The following is an 18605-nucleotide window of genomic DNA, read 5'->3' as shown; positions in this document are numbered from 1 at the left end:
CTCTCGAAGCCGGTGGCCTTGTTATTAACACAGATATGTGGAGTGCGGTGGGGCTCACTGTCTCCTCTTGCCCCTCTGAGGATTCTAGAATCTTCTTTAGTCCCCTGGGATGGGATATGTGCATGCGATTGCTCATGTGGGCGTGCGTGCGCGCGCTCTCTCTCTCTATATATATAATCTTGCTCTCACCTCTCGCAGGGCAGCCCAAGTTGGCCCAGTGGGCCCGGTCCATTCCTTGAGGTCATTCTTTCCGAAGCCTCATCCCCTCTCCTCCTTCTCTTGGCCTCATCCCAGACTTCTTCTTCTCCCCCTTCCCTCTGTTATTCTCCTATCAGGCATTTAAAGCAGAGGAGCACGCTAAGATCTCATCTGAGGACAGGATGTGGCCGGGCCATCAGGGAAGGTGGTGAGCTCTTGGGTAGACCTGTCTTTGCCACGGGGGCCATGCGAGTTGCTAACCTTGGCCCATTCACAGAGAACTCTGTGCAGGGTTTCGGCTGTCAGCGGTACTGTCTGTTCCGGGTGATCTGCCTTCAGCTACCCACTCATTCCTTCATTCAACAGCTATGTAGGGCAAGCCCAGCTCTGTGCTACATCGTAGATCTGTAGCTGTGTGCAAGACAGGCACCCTCCCCGACCCCTTCTCTTCTCCTGCGTGTGGACTGGGGCACCTGTAGACCTCTCTGGAGACTAAGAACATAGCACGCTTCCCACATTTGACCCCCTGGGATTCTTTCATGGTGATACAGACGACCGCTGTGCCGCACTTGGCTGGTGGCAGCCACAGGACCTCTGGTGGTCACCAGCCCCCCACAGCCCACATCCAACTCCAGTTTCAGAGGTTTCTTTGATTGGTGTCAGGAACTCTGCTTGTTCTACCTGTCCCCACCTGGGAGACACTGATGCACAGAAGTTGTGTCTGTGAAAACCAGATTTAAAAAAGAAAAGAAACACTTGGGGTGGGTGCATGGTGTTCCGAGCAAGTTCCTCTGACAGCCTCCAGGAAGAGCCACCTGCCACCTTGTTTTTTGTTTCAAGGGCTTTCGATCAGGACCACAGCGCACTGGCTGTTTGGGCCAAGTGGATGGCCGCCCCTGATGGGGTGACCTGGGCCTCCCTCCTACCTCCGCTCAGCACATACTTCCCGGCTGCTCGGGGCTGATGAATGGCCGGAGCAAACAGAAACCGTACAAATTCAGGAGCCAGGGGTTTGTTTCTGTTCTGTGGGTAAAGGTCAACCAATGAGTGGATGGGTGCGTGAAAGTCGTGGCTGAGCCGGAGTCCCTTCATAACGTCAAAGATCTGGGCTCATTTAGGTGGTTTTAGGTCCAGCTGTGAGGCGCTTAAACAGGGGCCTGAGGACCTGCTGGTTCCCAGGTAGGGAGAGAGCACACTTCACAAGCATGAAGCGGGGTGCAGCTGAGCAGCGTGCACGCCTGTCTGGACACAGTCTCACTCATCATTCCGGGGTAATTGTACTCAGTTCTGTGAACTTGGACAAGTCTCCCGGTCTTCACCATCATCACGCCCCCCAGCAACCCTGATTGCTTTACTAGCCCTGGAGTGTTGCCTTTCCTAGAATGTCCTGTAGGTGGCGTCACACAGAGGGAGCCTTCTGGTTCGCCCTGGATGACGTGGCTGGCAGTAATCCCTCCCTTTTCATTGCCATACAGCATTCTTATGTTGAAAATCAATCATTTGTCCTGGAGGTTCCCGGCCTGGCGTCTTCACCCCACTGTTTCCTCTGAATGCCAGCTCTGTCCACAAGTGGTTCTTGGGGCTCATACCGGCCTTTCGGTTTCCACTTAAATTTTTGACAGTGTAGACAACAGCCAGGGTTGGGGGGGAGGGTCTCAGGTGCCTCCAGCTGCTGCAGCCTAAGCCTTGCATCTCAGCTAGAAGCTGCCTTCCCACCCGAGACCCCCCTTCTTCAACCCAGATGGTTCTCAGGCGCTGGGGCCGGGGGTGGAAGCAGCATGGATGCAAAGGTGACCACTGGCCCTGGAGCTCCTTGTCCCCCCTTCTTGGAACTGCCAAGGGAGGGTGTGTGTTCCCGGAGGTCTCTCGGGCCGCCAGGTTTGTTTCCACTTCTGCAACCGCTGCACTTGGAAGTACCTAATGTGGGTGGTGTGTGCACAGCTGGGCATATGGTGGCCAACGTCTTCGTGGGAGTTGCCCTGGAATGTCCAATCTCAAACACAGCTAAAAGTAAGAGTTTCCCCAAGCTGTTAAGAATGAGGTAGTTCCTCCTGGGACCACTCCCACCCCTCTCCCTCCCCCGCCCCCCCCCCCAAAAAAAAAAAACATTGTCAGCTGGGTCTCCACCATGGATCTTTGATGGTGCAGAGTCTGGCCCCTGCCCAAACCCCACTGGGTGGTGGCCAATGGAGGCAAAGATGGGAGTGACCCAATCAGGGCCAGGCCAAGCTGTGGGTGTGACCCCCCCCAAGGCAGCCATTCCCCCAAGCTGCCTGGGTCATTGCCTGCTCACTTGGAAGCAGGCCAATCCTGGAAACCAACTGGGCAGCTCTCCCGGGGAACCAGGGACGTGCCTGGATCCAGGGCCCTGAGGTGGGGAGCTGAGGGCCTACACCTCCAGGGCTTTCCCAGGGCCACCGTCCATAGCTTTCCCCGGAGGGAGGGAGGGAACACAGCTCTATCTCCCTGTGTGGACATCAGGGTGGGGCTCCGGTTGCAGCCTTCCGGGAGTGTCTTGGGTGGGTGGGTGGGGGGGGCTGTGATAACCTCTGGACTCTGGTGTTGGGGGCTGGGCACTGACCCTTTGTGTTTGGGACTGCGGTGGTGGGCAGTGGAGGCCACGGGACCTCAGTGGGGAGGTTCTGGTGGGGACCAGCACAGGACCAGCCCTGCCTCGCGGCCTCATCTGTCCCCTAAGCTGAAGCCAAGTAACATCCCCTGTCTGTCAAGTACCCCTTCCAGCATCTTGGGCCCCGTGGCTTCCAGAAGGCCGTGTGGACCCAGGGACAAGGGTCCAAGGGCAGCAGCTCCCGCCTCGGCGACAGGAGCCCCATCTGTTCCCCTCCCCTAGGAAGCCGATGACGACTACAACAACCGGAAGACCCCCCCCCCCAACCATGTCAGACATGAGCACATCAGCACACCCTGCAATCGTGGGATTTTCTAACAAAATAAACCGGCTTGTTTGGTCTGTTTTCTGTAACTTTTGCTAAATACTTTATACATTTCTAACATTGAAAAGCCGTGTCTCCCCGCCAGCGTAGGAATGTTGTTCGCTCCACCCTGTAGACCCATCTACCTTCTGGCTGCCCAGGTCTGGACATCAAAGCAACCTTCTATTATTTATAAGTAACACTGTTGGAGCTCAGATCTGGAAGGAGGCTGGGACCCGCCCCTCCCCACCCCCCAACAACAGCACTTGTGTGTGTTCTTGCTGAAGAATTAAATGTTTCAAAGAGTTTACATTTGGAAGGCGTTTGTTACCTGTGATTGTCCCACAGCGTGATGATTTAAGGAAGGTAAATGCACTCTGCATCCCGCCCCCCTCAGCTTCTGTGTGTACACTTCAGATGCTTAGATTAACCCCCTACTCCCGGCCCCCGTGAAATAAACCCTCCAGAGACTGGGTCCTACCAGGCCACTGTCCCTCCCCAGGAGCTGGTCTCAGGATTCCCGGGATTGCTGGTTGCTTTTAACACTGGCTACTTGGCAGAGGGACAAAGGCCACCATGCTGCTGGCCACCCCTGGCCCCTGCCGCCTTCCGGTCTCTATGGGTGCCAGCCCCTCTGCCCTCTTTCCACCCCTGGGGCTGCTGCCGGCCATTGCCGCTTCTCTCACCCATCTGTTAGCCATTCAGTAATCACTGGGCACCTGCTGTAGGCCAGACACGCCGTAGGTGCTGGCCGCTCGTCCGTCAATGAAGCAGAACAGCGCCCTGCCTTCTCGGAGCTGCCGGTCTAGCAGGGAGAAAGAGAAAAGCAGAAGGCCTGGCGACTGCCTCCTGGTGCATGGGCCAGGGCAGGGGTTCAGGGTTAGGGGGTGGAGAGTCAACATTATGTAGGGTAGTTGGGCAGGGGTTTGGCCTGGTGGTTAAGGTTAGGTCACCCACACCTCATGCCAGCGTGCCTTGGTTCCGCTCCTGATGGCTGTTTCCAACTAATGTGCACCTGGTGAGACAGCAGCTCATGACTCAAGGACATGGGTCCCTGCCACTCACGTGGGAGACCTGGGTTGAGTTCTGGGTTCCTGGCTTCAGCCTGACCCAGATCTGGCTGTTGTGGGCATTTGGGGGAGTGAAACAGGGGAAAGGGATTCTGTCTCTGTGCCTTTCAAATTAAATAAATAAACAGGGGAGCTGGAGAGGCCAGCTGGAGGTGGTAGCATTTGATCAAAGACGAGGAGACCTAGGATGGAGCCTGGCAGGTGGCTGGGGGGAGAGTGTTCCCGGCAGAAGGGATGCTGGCCAGGAGGGAGGGATGTGTTGAGGAGGGGCTGCAGGGTTGTCCTGACCATGCCAGGCCGTTGACTTGTGACCTAGGGGAATGACCTGCCATCCTGCTGGCTCTGGGACTCCTCGCGGGGCTGTAAGACACAGGAGACCTGAATGGAGGGAGAGGGTGAGGTCCTGCACGTAGACTGGAGTAGGCTGTGACAGAGACGCACAGGGAGCCCGGATCGCAGCGTACCATGATGGGGACGACCCCCATCTATCTCCCCCGACCCCGCCCCACCGCCAGACCCCCTGTGCCTGCCCGGTGCAGGCTCCTCTGCAGGCCCGGCACTTGAGCTGGTCTGGGGGCAGGAGGACCAGGCTGTCCTTAGCTCGCAGCAGGACAGGCATGAGATGGGCCCAGCCTGTGGGTAGCTCTACTGCTTTGAGTCCAGGGCAAAGCCAGGAGAGGGAGACAGAGGCAGTCGGTACCCGTAGGGTTTCCGGGGAGGGTTTATGGCCCCAGCTCAGACTTAACAAATCCACTCCCCGTACATCATCCCCAACAACTTGTTTGGCTAAGGAGCACGAGCCTGCCCTCTGAGAGAAGCTGTTTATGCAGGTTTTCAAACAAACCTCCAGGTCATGAACCTCCCCCTCCCCCAGCACATCAACACAGCTGCCTCTCTCCATCCTGTCCCTTCCCCTCGGTCCCCAGCCATCGGTGGGGGGTGGGGTGGGGCACAGCAGCCTGAAGAAGGTGGCCTGGACCAGGCTGTTTCCAGCCCCTGGCTCCTCCACCTGGGACGGCTTCCCCTACCCAAGTCCACGGGGCCTCCTCTGCTGTGCTCCTCACCGGGGGCTCCGGGGATGCTGGGGCCTCCTTGAGGAAAGTGCGTGCGTGCATGCGTGCGTGTGGTCCTGGGCTTCCCTCCTGGCTTCCACCGCGTGGCCTGGGGCAGCCACGCGCCTTTTGGAGCCTCTGCAGAGCAAACACTGGCATCGCACAGTGAAAGCCTGCAAGCAGAGAAAGGGCTCCTTGTAAGAAATATTCTCTCGGAATCTCTCTGGCCCACGAAACCCCGTAGGCCTGCAGCAGTCAGAGTGGGAGGAGGGGTGGCTCAGTACCGTGCCTGACCTTCTGGGTCCTTCCTGGGGAGCCCTGGCACGTGGCTTTCTCCCCATAGAGGGGACCTGCCTTCCTCTGCCACCAGCCTGGTAGGAAACGGGTGCCAATTCCAACTCACCTGTCCGCTGACTGTGAGGGTTCTTGTGGATCATGGCCACTAACCGCCCACCCCCGGGCTAGGAGGTGACAGTGCTGCCCGTGGCCCTGGCCACGCTCAGCCCAGGGCACTACCGAGCTTCTCCAGGGCAAGGAGCGCTCGGGTGCACCGGCTGCTCACGGCACTCCTCCCACCATTCTGTTCCCACCACACCTTCGCTGATGGTGGTGCAGCCCGCCTTTGTGCGGCTCCCATCATTGGCCACTGGTGCCTTTATCCGATCTCACTCAGCCCACCTGTGTTACTGGCTCACTAGCTCCCGGCGGCACCACCATGCTGGGCTGCAGGCGGAAACAGATACAGATTTCTCACCTTCACCTGCACCGAGTCTTCAAAGAGTTTGAATTGGGGCCGATGCTGTGGCATAGCGGGTAAAGCTGCCACCTGCAGTGCTGGCATCCCATACGGACGCCGGTTCAAGCCCCGCTGCTCCAATTCTGATCCAACTCTCGGCTATGGCCTGGGAAAGCAGTAGAAGATGACCCAAGTCCTTATGCCCCTGGACCCCTGTGGGAGACCCAGAAGAAGCTCCTGGCTTCAGATTGGCCCAGCTCCAGCCATTACGGCCATGAAGGGGAGTGAACCAGTGGATAGAAGACACTCTCTTACTCACTCTTGCTCGCTCTCTCTCTTTCTGCCTTTCAAATAAATAAGTCTTTTTATTAAATGTCTGAATTAACTGCCCAGATTTAAAAGTGTGAAAATGGCACCTAAAACTCAGATTTCTGACTTCCTCTGGAATAACTCAGAAAATCTCTCCACCCAGGGCCACACTTCTCAGAAGCTCCTTCCGTGTGAGACACAAGCCTCACCACTCCCTACTGCTTCTCCCTGAACCTCTACTGTACTCAGTCTACCTGTTGGCCCCGTTAGCAGGTTTTTAAATTAGGTATTTTTTTTAAATGCAGAGTGACAGGGAGAGCAGAGAGAGAGGTCTTCCATCCACTGGTTGATTTTCCAAATAGACACAAAGCCAGGGCTGGGCCAGGCTGAAGCCAGGAGCCAGGAACTTCTTTCAGGTCTCCCATGTGGGTGCAGAGACTCGAGCACTCAGGCCATCCTCTGCTGCTTCCCCAGGCACATTAGCAGGGAGCTGGATCAGAAGTGGAGCAGCCAGGACTTGATTGGATGCTCAGATATGGGAAGCCAGCCTCGCAAGCAACAGCTTAACCCACTGTGCCACAATGCCAGGCCTGCAGTTTGGTTTTTGATAACTGTTATTTAGGAATAAGTTTTAAAAAATAAGATGAATGTTTTTGTAAAACTCAGAAATGTATATTATGAAAAAAACTATGCTTAGATTTCCAAATCTTTTTTGCACCAGAATCATTTCTTCTATTAATTCCATTTTTGTACGAACATTTTGTAGCCACCTCGTATGTTTAGCACAGGCTGTGTGCTGGGCTCCACTCGTAAGTGTGCTGCACCCAGTAACTTCTTTCAGCCTCACCTTGACAATGAGGAGGGTGCTATCGATGCCCATTCATGGGACTGGCGCTGTGGCGTAGTAGCTTAAACCTCTGCCTGCAGTGCTGGCATCCCATATGGGCACCGGTTTGAGTCCTGGCTGCTCCACTTCCCAGTCAGCTCCCTCCTAATGCACCTGATAAAGCAGCAGAAGATGGCTCAAGTGTTTGGGCCCCTGCACCCATGTGGGAGACCCAGCAGAAACTCCTGGTTCTTGGCGTCAGCATGGCCCAGCCCTGGCCATTGCGGACCATTTGGGGAGTGAACCAGTGGATGGAAGACCTCTTTTTCTGTCTCTCCATCTGTCCTTCTGTCTTTGTCATTCAAATTAAAAAAATTTTAAATGCCCATTCATTAGAGAAATATTTATTGCAGGGGCCGGCGCTATGGCACCCCAGGCTAAAGCCCTGGCCTGAAGCGCTGGCATCCCATATGGACACCAGTTCTAGTCTCAGCTGCACAACTTCCGATCCAGCTCTCTGCAATGGCCTGGGATAGCAGCAGAAGATAGCCCAAGTCCTTGGGCCCCTGCACTCACATGGGAGACCTGGAAGAAGTTCCTGGCTCCTGGCTTCAGATCAGTACAGCTCCGGCTGTTGTGGCCATCTGGGGAGCAAACCTACGGATGAAAGACCTCTCTCTCTGTCTCTACCTCTCTCTAACTCTGTCTTTCAAATAAATAAAAAATCTTTAAACAAATATTTATTGCAGACAAAAGCCTTCCTGGCATTCTAGCAATGAAGATGCGACCCCCCCCCCCTTTATTAAGAGAGCTCCCATCTGCCAGTTCACCACCCAAACACCCACAACAGCCAGGATTGGGTCTGGTTGAAGCCAGGAGCTGGGAACTCAATCCAGGTCTCCCATGTGGGTGGCAGAGACCCAACTATGTGAGCCATCGCCTGCTGCCTCTTGGGGTGCACATGAGCAGGAAGCTGGCGTCAGAAGCCAGAACTAGCACTTGAACCTGGGCACTCCCATAAGGGACCTGGGCATCTCAAGCAGTGTCTTCACCTCTAGGCCGAACGCCCGCCCCTTCCACGAGGCTGGCATTCTGGTGTGGGCGCCGTCTGGGGCACACTGCGAGCTTAGGGGCGGATGTGCTACTTACACAGAGCAGTCAGTCCAGGCCCTTCAGACAAGGTGCCATCTTAGCCAAGACTGAAGCGAAGCATTCGGAGAAGGGCATCCCAGAAGGAAACGTGCTGGCCCCAGAGCCTGTGCCCCTAACCACTGCATATGGGGCTCAACATGAGGACCCACTGCAGCCCCTAAGATCCCGGAGTCAGTGCAGAAGACAAGCAGGCCACATCATCCACGCAGAGAAATCTGGAGTCGTCTCCCACGGTTCCCACCTTCTTCCTGTCTACCCTCCAGGAAGCCAAAATGAACGGATCCCCTATTTTAATCCCAACAGTTCTTGGAGACCCTCCCCCTCCCCACGACCAGCCTGCCAGACCCTCCCCCCTGCAAAGAGTGGGATGAACTGTTCGCAAATCCCCCTAATCCTTCAGCGTCTCCGTCTCCTTCTCACACAGCGCCAAGCCCCGGCAGCCGGGAGACCACGCACAGCCCGCCCGGCGCCCACCCAGCCTCACCCATGGGGAACAGCAAGAGCGGGGCGCTGTCCAAGGAGATCCTGGAGGACCTGCAGCTGAACACCAAGTTCACGGAGGAAGAGCTGTGCACCTGGTACCAATCCTTCCTGAAGGAGTGCCCCAGCGGCCGCATCACCCGGCAGGAGTTTGAGAGCATCTACGCCAAGTTCTTCCCCGACGCCGACCCCAAGGCCTATGCCCAGCACGTGTTCCGCAGCTTTGACGCCAACAGCGATGGCACGCTGGACTTCAAGGAGTACGTGATCGCCCTGCACATGACCACGGCGGGAAAGCCCAGCCAGAAGCTGGAGTGGGCCTTCTCCCTGTACGACGTGGACGGCAACGGCGCCATCAGCAAGAACGAAGTGTTGGAGATCGTCATGGTGAGTGCAGCCCTCGCCCTGCCCGCGGCTGTAGCCAGCTGGGCTATAGCCCTGGGGGTGAAGGGAGGGGCGCAGGCCCAAGGCTAGGAGAGCAGGGTAGGGAGGGGGCTCCAGCACGCACATGTAGGGGGCGGGGCTGGGCGCTGTCCCCTGCTACATCTTCTTCCTGAATCAGAATCTGGGTAATTCTGATGTGTACTCTCTCTCTCTCTCTCTCTCTCTCTCTCTCTCTCTCTCTCTCTCAGCTTTAGGCTCTGCCCGGGCACCTGCCTCCGGCTGCTTCCCATCTGTCTTTTCCTTTGTCTTGTCCTATCCTCCAAGCGTTTGTTGTGGATATTTTAAGTGTCTTGAAAAGAGTTTGTATCTGATATCTAAATCATTTGTGAAATTTAGAGATGGATGACACAGAAATCAAAATGTCCTTTAACTCCAGCATACAGAGAAAACTACCCTTAGTACACTGGCATGTAACTTTCTGGCATTTTATCTCTATAGTTTTGAATAGTTTTAAAGTTATATTCATGTATGATTTTTATCACAGCTTTTCAGTTACTCCTTTATCATGAGTGTTTACATATTCTTCAAAGGATTTTTATGGAGGCCAGTTTTGTGGTGTAGCTGGTAAGGCTGATGCATCCCATATAAGCACTGGTGCGTGTCCCCCACTGCTCCACTTCTGATCCAGCTCCCTGCTAATGGCCTGGGAAAAGCAGCAGAAGGTGGCCCAAGTGTTTGGGTCCCTGATACCCATATGGGAAACCTGGATGAAGCTCCTGGCTCCTGACTTCAGCCTGGCTCAATCCTGGCCATTTTGGCCATCTGGGGAGTAAACCAGCAGATGGAAGACCTCTGTCTCTGTCTCTCCCTCCTTCTCTGTAACTCTTTCAAAATAAATAAATAAATAAATAAATAAATTTGATTATTATTATTTGACAGATAGAATTAGATAGTGTGAGAGAGAGAGACAGAGAGAAAGATCTTCCTTCTGTTCGTTCACCCCCTAAATGGCTGCTACGGCTGGTGCGCTGCGCTGATCCAAAGTCAGGAGCCAGATGCTTCTTCCAGGTCTCCCACGTGGGTGCAGGGGCCCAAGGACTTGGGCCATCCTCCGCTGCCTTCCCGGGCCACAGCAGAGAGCTGGACTGGAAGAGGAACAACCGGGACTAGAACCCAGTGCCCATATGGAATGCTGGCGCCACAGGCGGAGAATAAATCTCTTTTTTTTTTAAAGGACAGATCTTTATTTATTTACTTATTTACTCAAGAGAGATGAAGGGAGAGATGCAGAGAGAGAGAGAGAGAGAGAGAGCGCTTTTATCTGCTGGTTCACTCCTCAAATACCCAAAACAACTGGAGCTTGGCTGAGCTGGCAGCTGGGAACTCAGTCCACGTCTCCAACATGAGCGGTAGGGCCCCAACTACTGCTGCCTCCCAGGGTGTGCATTAGCAGGAAGCTGGAATTGGGAGCAGAGCTGGGACTCGAACCCAGGCACTCCAATATAGGACGCAGGTGTCCCAATCAGCTCCTTAACCAAATACCCACCCCCAAAAAGCATTCTCAGTAGCTGCCTAGAATTCCATCCGATGGAAATGCCTCAAGGTTAAACACGCCTATATTTTTGGACATCAGGATGCTTTGATTTTTTTTCCCTGTTCTATCAGTAATAGTTCCATCTTCTAAAAGTATATCTTCCCTGATTCTTTTTAATCCTCCTGCCCCTGGCACTTGCTTTATTTTCCCAATTCCATTCGTGTTAGAAAGAGGGATGTGTTTCATATTTTAGGAATTTTTTGTGTGTGCATTTGTAATCACACTGTCATCTGTAGACAACTCTCACCCATATTAGGAGGAACTGGAAATAAAATCAAAACCCGGCAGCCTGTGGTCTTCCTTAGCGCTGGGCTTGGGCCTCCTGCTAAGGGCAGCCCTTGTCAGCTGGGCTCAGTCTACAGAGCCAGCTGCCTTCACCTGTCAATGGGGGTGTCTGGGTGGCTGGGGATGGCACCAAGACTTCAGAGCCACTTAAATGATGCTGTGGAAGCCAGAAGAGGCTGAAAGTTGGGGTTCCTTAAAGAAAGGAGGAGGAAGGGGAGTTGAGGGGAAGGAGGGAATAAAAGGAAGGGAGGGAGGAAGGGAGAGAGGGAGAGAAGGTGTCAGTGGCTGAAGCTGTGCCAGGTGCACCAGACCACAAGGTCATGGGCGGAGCACTGGCCTGGGAGCCGGAAGTAATGGGTTCTAGTGCCGGCTTGGACACCAAGCTCCTGTGTCACCAGCAGGAAGCCTTGTAGCCCCCCTGGGGCTGGAGCGAGGACTTGATGAATTCTGTGGACTCTCCCAAGGCCCTGAAGCTCTGTCCCCTGTGTGTTGGGAGTTAGAGGGGGCAGGCAGTGGATCACCCTCTGCACTCACCCGTCCCATCTGCTCCGGGTGCCCAGGGCTCAGGACAGCCAAAGGAGTTCCGAGAGGCACCTGCATTTCCATCCACCTCAGGGGCTGCTGTGAGCTGCTGCGGTTGACTTCCTGGTTCCCCTTGCGCTAGCACCAGGAAGCAGAGTGGGGCCTTTCTCGAAGCTGTTGACCTTCCAAGGCCCCCAGGCTACCTTCATAGGTGTTCCTGCTCCTGCCTTGTTCCCAGGTGTCTCTGATCAAAGCCCGTGGTCTCCCGACTCCCACCCCAACCAACTGCCTACACCTGAGCCTGCCCAGAGGCCCTACTGCATTGATGTTACTGAACCAATAGAATCTGAGAAACCTGGACCTGGAGGTACCCATTGAGGCCACCTTGCCCCATTGATCTAACAAGTCTGGAGGCACTTCCTGCTTTGCCCTGCAATGCACCTGGCTCCTTGATGGGAGAGAGTAGAGAGTGCTGAGAAAGATCCTTGAGCCCTGGCTCCTTCCTTGAGCAGTAGGACTAACGAGGGGCTTCCCATGCCCTGGGCCCTCCTTTGGGGAGTTCTTGGAGAAGTTCCTGTTGATGCTTCCCATCTCCCTTGCTTAGCCTTGCCCAGCGCTCTCCAAGAAGGTGAGCCAGCCTCAATGTCAGGTTCTAGAGCTGCACCGCCTGGGTTGGAGTCTTTGCTCTGTGCTGGGCAACTTTTGGCAAGGTCATCATCTCAACTCCTGCAGCTGTGAAAGGCAGGGGCTGAAGCTGTGCCAGGTGCACCAGGCCACAAGGTCACTGCCTGCTTCGTAAGGTTGTTGTGAAGGTAGCTTACGAAGATGCTTAGAAAAGCAGCACACATGGGGCTGGCCTTGTGGTGTAGCTGGTTAAGCTGATGCTTGGGATGCTGGCTTCCCTTATGGGTGCCATTCAGCCTGGGCCCTTGGGAGACCCAGATGAAGCTCCTGGCTCCTGCCTTTGGCCTGGCCCAGCCCAGGCTGTTGTATCCATTTGGGGAATGAACTACAGAATGGAAGATATCTCTTTCTCTCTGCCTCATATAATTTTTTTTTAGTTGAAAGGTAGAGCTACAGAAAGAGAGAGGTTCACTCCCCAAATGGCCACAATGGCCAGGGCTGGGCCAGGCTGAAACCAGGAGCCAGGAGCTTCATCTGGTTTCCCACGTCGGTGGCAGGGGTCCAAGCACTTGAACCATCTTCTGCTGCTTTCCCAGGCACATTAGCAGGGAGCTGGATTGGAAGTGGAGCATCCAGGACTTGAACCAGTGCCTTATGGGATGCAGGCATTGCAGGCAGTGGCTTAATCTGTTAACACCACAATGCCGGCTCCAATAAATAAACCTTTTTAAAAAGAAAAGAAAGGCAGCACATATTCTGTGCTCTGCAAATGTCAGCGGTTGCTACCCTAAGAGAGACTTCAACACGGCCCTGAGAGAATCTGCTGGGTGCAAAACCTCAGGGCAGTAGGGTCTGTGGCAGTGTCTGCCAAGCTCCAACTTCAAGGCCACCTTGGACTTGCCATGGGGAAGCTTGTATTTTCTTATTTTCATTTGTCTTTTTTGAAAAAATGAAAGCATCGCGTCTACGTGGTCATAAACTTCAACCGTGTAGAAAAACACAGACGTGGACACCTTCTTCACTCTTCCCCTGCATTTTCTGTCCCTTATGGGAGGTGGGGAGAATCTCAAAAAATGCAGATGCCCAGGCCCTACGCCAAGAATTTTGATTCTGTAGATCAACCGGGGGCCTGGACATCTGTATTGTGTCCACTGCCTTAGAGGACACCCAGCCCCCTGGGGTTTCAGGGCACTGGGAATGGGAACCGAGATGCAGGTGACCCAAAAGTCCTGCCCCTAATAGCGGTGCTAATTTATGCTCTGACCTACAGCATATCAGGGCTGCCTTGCCCTGCGCCCTTGCCAACACTCCTCATCTCCTTTTTTCTTGTTAACAGCCCTTCTAACAGATGTGAGGTGGCTTGCAATTCCCCTGGTGACTAATGACAGTGAACACCTTTTCATACACCTGCCAGCCATTTGTCTCTGGAGAAATGTCCATGCGAGTCCTTTACCCAGTGGAGTGATTTGTTTTTTTATTGAATAGTCCGAGTTCTTGGTGTGTTTTTAGTAACTGCCCCTCCTCTGGCTGTGACTGGCAAAGGTTCCCTCCCAGTCTGTGGGTGGTCTATTCACTCTGCTGTCTCCTTTGCTGTGCACAAGCTTTTTAAGTTGGACGTTATCCTATTTGTCTATTTTTGCTTTTGTTGCCTGTAGGGCTTTGGGTGTCATAGCCAAAAGATCATTGTCAAGGCCAGTGTTAGGAAGCTTTTCTCCTGGTCCCACGCTTAAGTCTTGACTGCATGTCGAGCAGATTTTTGTGAATGGGTGCAACACACAGGCTTTCCTGGAGTCGCCAGCCCCTCTAACAAGTTCTCTCTCACGATTTGGTGCAGGCTATTTTCAAAATGATCAATCCTGAGGACGTAAAGCACCTGCCAGATGACGAGAACACGCCCGAGAAGCGGACCGAAAAGATCTGGGGTTTCTTCGGAAAGAAAGACGATGGTGAATCCTCTTTTCTTTCTTGCCTTTGAATCTTGCAGAAGGGAGCTGTGTCCAGGGCATCCCCAAGATTTAATCTGCTGAGTCAGTGCCCAGGCAGCACTGGGAACACCTCATCCCATCATGCCTTGCTGAGGGCTGCCTGAAGGGATCCAAGGGGGCAGTGGTTGGCAGGGTCACGGGGGCAGTGCTGCTGCCACCTGGGCCTGATTTGCTGAAGGCAGGTGGCACCGCAGCCTCATCCCTTGCAGGGCTCACTCACCACCTGGGATCCCCTGGGGAAGGAAGAAAGCGTTTGAACAAAATCATCTTCTATCCTAACAGAATTAGCCTACATGTAAAGGAACAGTAGGCAGCGAAGGCCGCAGTCTCACAGGTTGTTTTATGCAGATGGTGAAAGTGGAAGCATTGCAGACCCCCTTTTGCTTTAAACGGAGAGTCTATGTTTAGACACTGCGGCTTACTTTACTTGCTTTTATTTTTTTTTTTTATTTTTTATTTTTGACAGGCAGAGTTAGACAGTGAGACAGAGAGAAAGGTCTTCCTTCCGTTGGTTCACCCCCCAAGTGGCCGCCACGGCCGGGGCGTTGCGCTGATCCAAAGCCAGGAGCCAGGTGCTTCCTCCTGGTCTCCCATGTAGGTGCAGGGCCCAAGGATCTGGGCCGTCCTCCACTGCCCTCCCGGGCCACATCAGAGAGCTGGCCTGGAAGAGAAGCAACAGGGACAGAATCCGGCGCCCCGACCGGAACTAGAACCCGGGGTGCTGGCGCCACAGGTGGAGGATTAGCCTAGTGAGCCATAGTGCCGGCCTACTTCACTTGCTTTTAAACATGCGTTCTGCACAGTTCAATCAAAAGCAAACTTCAGCTCTGGCTAGCCCTAAATTAGCATGCAGTCCCAAACTTCTATGGTTTTCACTCTCAGAGGGGAGATTAGGTCCTCTGAGAAGCACCACCCAAGACAGGTTTAGTTTTGAATTAGAGTGCTAGAGATTGACAGGGAGAAAGGCTGACAAAGGGATCTACTGGAGCCCGGGAAAGCCCTCAGCTGCCTTGCCGATCTGGCTAATCAGAGAGTGAGGTGAAAAAACATCTTAGACAGTAGCTACACCCTAAGAAAGCATTGGCAAAGCCAATGGGGCTTTCTCAAGTACCCTTCTTCTGGCCGGGGGCCTGTCTTTGTGTCCCAGCCCTGCTCGGTGATGGCTGGAGCAAGCCACAGGAAGCCTGGGCTTGCCTTGAAAGCAGGCACGGATTCCAGAACTCAGCAGCTGGAGCCACTGGGTCGTGACAGTCGTGGCCGATGCAGGAAGGGATTGGTAGAGAAACTGGTGTCAGCGAGGGGCTGCAAACTCAGAGCCAGAGAGGCCGGAACTATGGAAATGAGCAGGGTGGACAGTAGCCCCATGGAGTGGCGGGAACGGGCAGCCAGCCAAGAGTGGCTGTCTGATCTGATGGCTTCCAGCTCACTCCACATGGGAATATGGAGTGTACTGGTACAACAATATCTGATTTCAAAGCAGCACCGGGCGGGGGGGGGGGGGCAATTGTGGGAATTGTCTCAACTGATTAAACACAGCATAACCCAAACACATCTGAAGAGCCAGTATTGGCCCCAGTTGCCCTTTTGCAACCCCTAAGGCAATGTCTTACAAGTATGCAAGAAGAAAGGCCCAAGCAAGGTGTGAAACAGCAGAAACTAGAGATAATCTTGTCCCTTCTCATCTGCACTCAGAACATAAAAATCAAAGAAATGAAGTCACTGGGGTGGAGCCAGGGTGAGGCTAGCAGGTGCTGAGGGCACACATTTAAGGAGGCACTGCTCACTCTCAGGTGCTAACCCTGCACTCCCATGACACTGAGTGAGCACCCCCTTAAACTGTGTGCCTAGGTGCTTCCTGTGCTGGGACTCTGTGCACGTTCTCTTCCACTTTGGCACACACCCTGCACTGGGCTCTAAGGGTGGGAGTTTCAAGTTCTGTGTGAGGCTGGTGCGGCAGCTAAAACTTTGAAACGAACACTTTACCACCCAAACTTGCACATGGAGCCAGCCTGTCCCAGAAAGGATTAAGGATGCCCCGAGTCTTATTGAGCACTTACTATGTGCTAGACGCCCTGAGCATGCAACAGAGAGCAGAAAGGAACAAGCATCTTGCGCTGGAGCTGCTGGAGCTACGTCTACACGGGACTTTCCTAGGGGGCTTTTTCTCGCTCTCCTTTATTGCACACCCCACCTCCTCTGACACACGTCCAGGAAGGGCTTGGTGACACGCACTGGCCTGGACTGAGCTGAGCGCAGAAAGCCCACCTGGGGAACAGGGCCCAGCTGGAGCAAGGCTGTCTCCAAGCAGGCCCTGCGTCCAAATGAGGAGACCTGGAGATGTGAGGATGGAATCAGGGAGGAGCTGTCCCCTGGGACTTAGGTCACTGCCTGGAGTGTCCCCACTCCCTGGAAAAATAGGATTTCTGCTTCTCTTGACACCCTGGGACTAGCATCAAAGTCAATCTGTTTTGTTCAATCCAGTCTTGAGACATGGGCTAATACTGAAATTATAATAATAGCTATTATTAATTATTAAAATATGTAATAACCAGCAAGGCAGGGGCACCATGCACCAAGAGACACATACATAGCCAAGGCAGTCTCTTGCTAACTTGTCTGGCTCATGGGGCTTGTGCAAGGGTCCTGGGGAGGAGCTGGGTGTCTGGGGTGGGGGCGGAGGACCCACCTGTGCCCTGAGGGCTCGTGCTGGGTGTTCTGGCTGGCTGGCCACATCCCTACAGCTTGAAACAGCCTATCCCTGTTTTTTTTTTTTTTTTTTTTTTTTCTCTGCTTGTGCACAGATAAACTTACAGAGGAAGAATTCATTGAAGGAACCATGGCCAATAAGGAAATCCTGCGACTGATCCAGTTTGAGCCTCAAAAAGTGAAGGAAAGGATAAAAGAAAAGAAGCAATGATGCCAACTGCTCAGCCCTGCTCGCTGCCCCCACGGCTCACATACACACCCACGAAAGCACACACACACTTGTATGCACCTGTGCACACACACACCCAGGGCCAGGAGACTGGCCCCCAGCCCCACAGCCCAGCTCCCTGCCAAACTGAAATGTCATTGGCCATCCTCGTTCCCTCTGTGGTTAGTGTCCCTCTGGCCACACTCACCTGCCTGGCCCTTCTCCGGCCCCACAGCCCATGGCCCCCTGATAATCCCAGGATTAGTATCTAGGAGCCCTAAAGGTCACCCCATGTAAGCTCCTTTGTGGATTGCTGGGTAAGCAGCTTCCAATAAACGCAAGAGGCCCTGGGCACACGGCTGCTGCTCATTCTTGAACTGCAGAAGCAAACGGCTCGGTGGACTTGACCTCAGGGACAAGGTGCACCTGCACTGTAGTCCTGGGGTGCTCGAATGGGACCCAGGCCCTCCCGGTCAGAGGGGAGGAGGGGTCGTGATGGAGTTACCATGGAGACGGGCAGACTGTGGGAAGGCATGCCAGCGGGGGCTGACTTGTCCAGGGAAGATCAGGAATGAGGGTCCTGATGGAAGGATGTTAAATTAAGACCCAGTGGCCTGTGGCAGGGGACAGAGCCGGGTAGGGAAGCTGTGTCTCAGACAGTGGCCAACACAGAGTGTAATGGCAAGAGAGAGCATCTGAGCTCCAGGGCCGTGAGCGGGTTGCAGCGGCCAGAGGCAGAGGGAGAAGGAGGGCTGTGTGAGCTGAGCCTGAAGGGTCAGTGGGGGGCCCGAAGGTGCAGGACTTCCTGCAGCCCACAGGAAGCACTTGCGGGTAGTGAGACCACGCTAGGGTTGGAGTTAGGAGGGAATCTACGCTTGTACGGAGGTCCTGGCGGAGTGGAAATAAGTCAAGGGCAAGACCGGGAGCAGGGTGCCTATTGCTGGAGCACTAGGGCCAGGACAGCAGTGGGGTAGAGAGAGGACGGACTCAGTAAGGTCAAGCTAAGGACATGGCATCCACCTGTTGATTTTTTTGTGTGTGTGTGGGGTGGGGGATGTCGTGGAGGACAGGAAGAGGAAGAAGCAAGGATGATAGGCAGCCTGTGGCTTGGGCGCTGGGTGAACAGCAATGATATCTGCCAAGACAGGAAACCCAGGGAGCGCTGTGGATTTCAGGGGACAGTGAGGGGTTTGGCTTTGCTAGGGTGAGAGGTAGAGACAGAGCCCTAGTCTCCTCCGGGACCCTTCACTGTAGAGACAAGCAGAGGGAGGCCCAGTGGAAGGAAGTGGCTTGCTCAGGGTCAGCCAGCCAATGAGCAGAGGCCAGGCCAAAGCTACCCATAAGCCTGCACTGTCTCCATAGAGCTCCAGGGCCTGGGTACCTCAGAACTCCAGCAGTGGGTGCTCTGAGACCTTGGGGTACATTGCTTTGAAGGTCTGTGTCTTCTCCAGCCTGAAGTCTCAAGGTGAGGCCAGAAAAGTATATGGGTGTCTTGCTCTTTTTAAAAAATGTATTTGAAAGGCAGACAGACAGAGAAAAAA

At 54.2% G+C, this 18605-nt stretch overlaps 1 protein-coding gene and 1 long non-coding RNA gene across 4 annotated transcripts; one reads left to right on the top strand and one right to left on the bottom strand.

Moving 5' to 3' along the window:
- Positions 1–3649: 3649 nt before the first annotated feature.
- Positions 3650–12169, bottom strand: LOC149121241 (uncharacterized). Of its 2 annotated transcripts, none has more exons than XR_016224289.1 (3): positions 11554–12169; positions 5266–5426; positions 3650–4579 (listed from the first exon to the last, which is right to left on the bottom strand). It is a non-coding gene; the product is annotated as an uncharacterized LOC149121241 (long non-coding RNA). The 2 variants fall into 2 exon arrangements; XR_016224288.1 differs by lacking the exon at positions 11554–12169 and adding an exon at positions 5657–6325.
- Positions 8733–17416, top strand: RCVRN (recoverin). Of its 2 annotated transcripts, none has more exons than XM_002718962.6 (3): positions 8733–9143; positions 14000–14111; positions 16952–17416. In XM_002718962.6, the coding sequence occupies exons 1-3, from the start codon at positions 8763–8765 to the stop codon at positions 17065–17067; spliced, it is 609 nt and encodes a 202-aa protein (XP_002719008.1). In that variant the 5' UTR covers positions 8733–8762; the 3' UTR covers positions 17068–17416. The 2 variants fall into 2 exon arrangements, 1 of the variants encoding a protein (XP_002719008.1); XR_016224287.1 differs by lacking the exon at positions 8733–9143 and adding an exon at positions 13383–13662 and having other exon boundaries at positions 16952–16978.
- Positions 17417–18605: the final 1189 nt, after the last annotated feature.

This window comes from Oryctolagus cuniculus, chromosome 17 (assembly GCF_051225735.1).
Source record: "Oryctolagus cuniculus isolate XC-2025 breed Fujian yellow rabbit chromosome 17, ASM5122573v1, whole genome shotgun sequence".
Taxonomy (NCBI): Eukaryota; Metazoa; Chordata; class Mammalia; order Lagomorpha; family Leporidae; genus Oryctolagus; species Oryctolagus cuniculus.
Note: the sequence above shows the minus strand (reverse complement) of the source record. Positions and strands in the feature narration are given on the sequence as shown.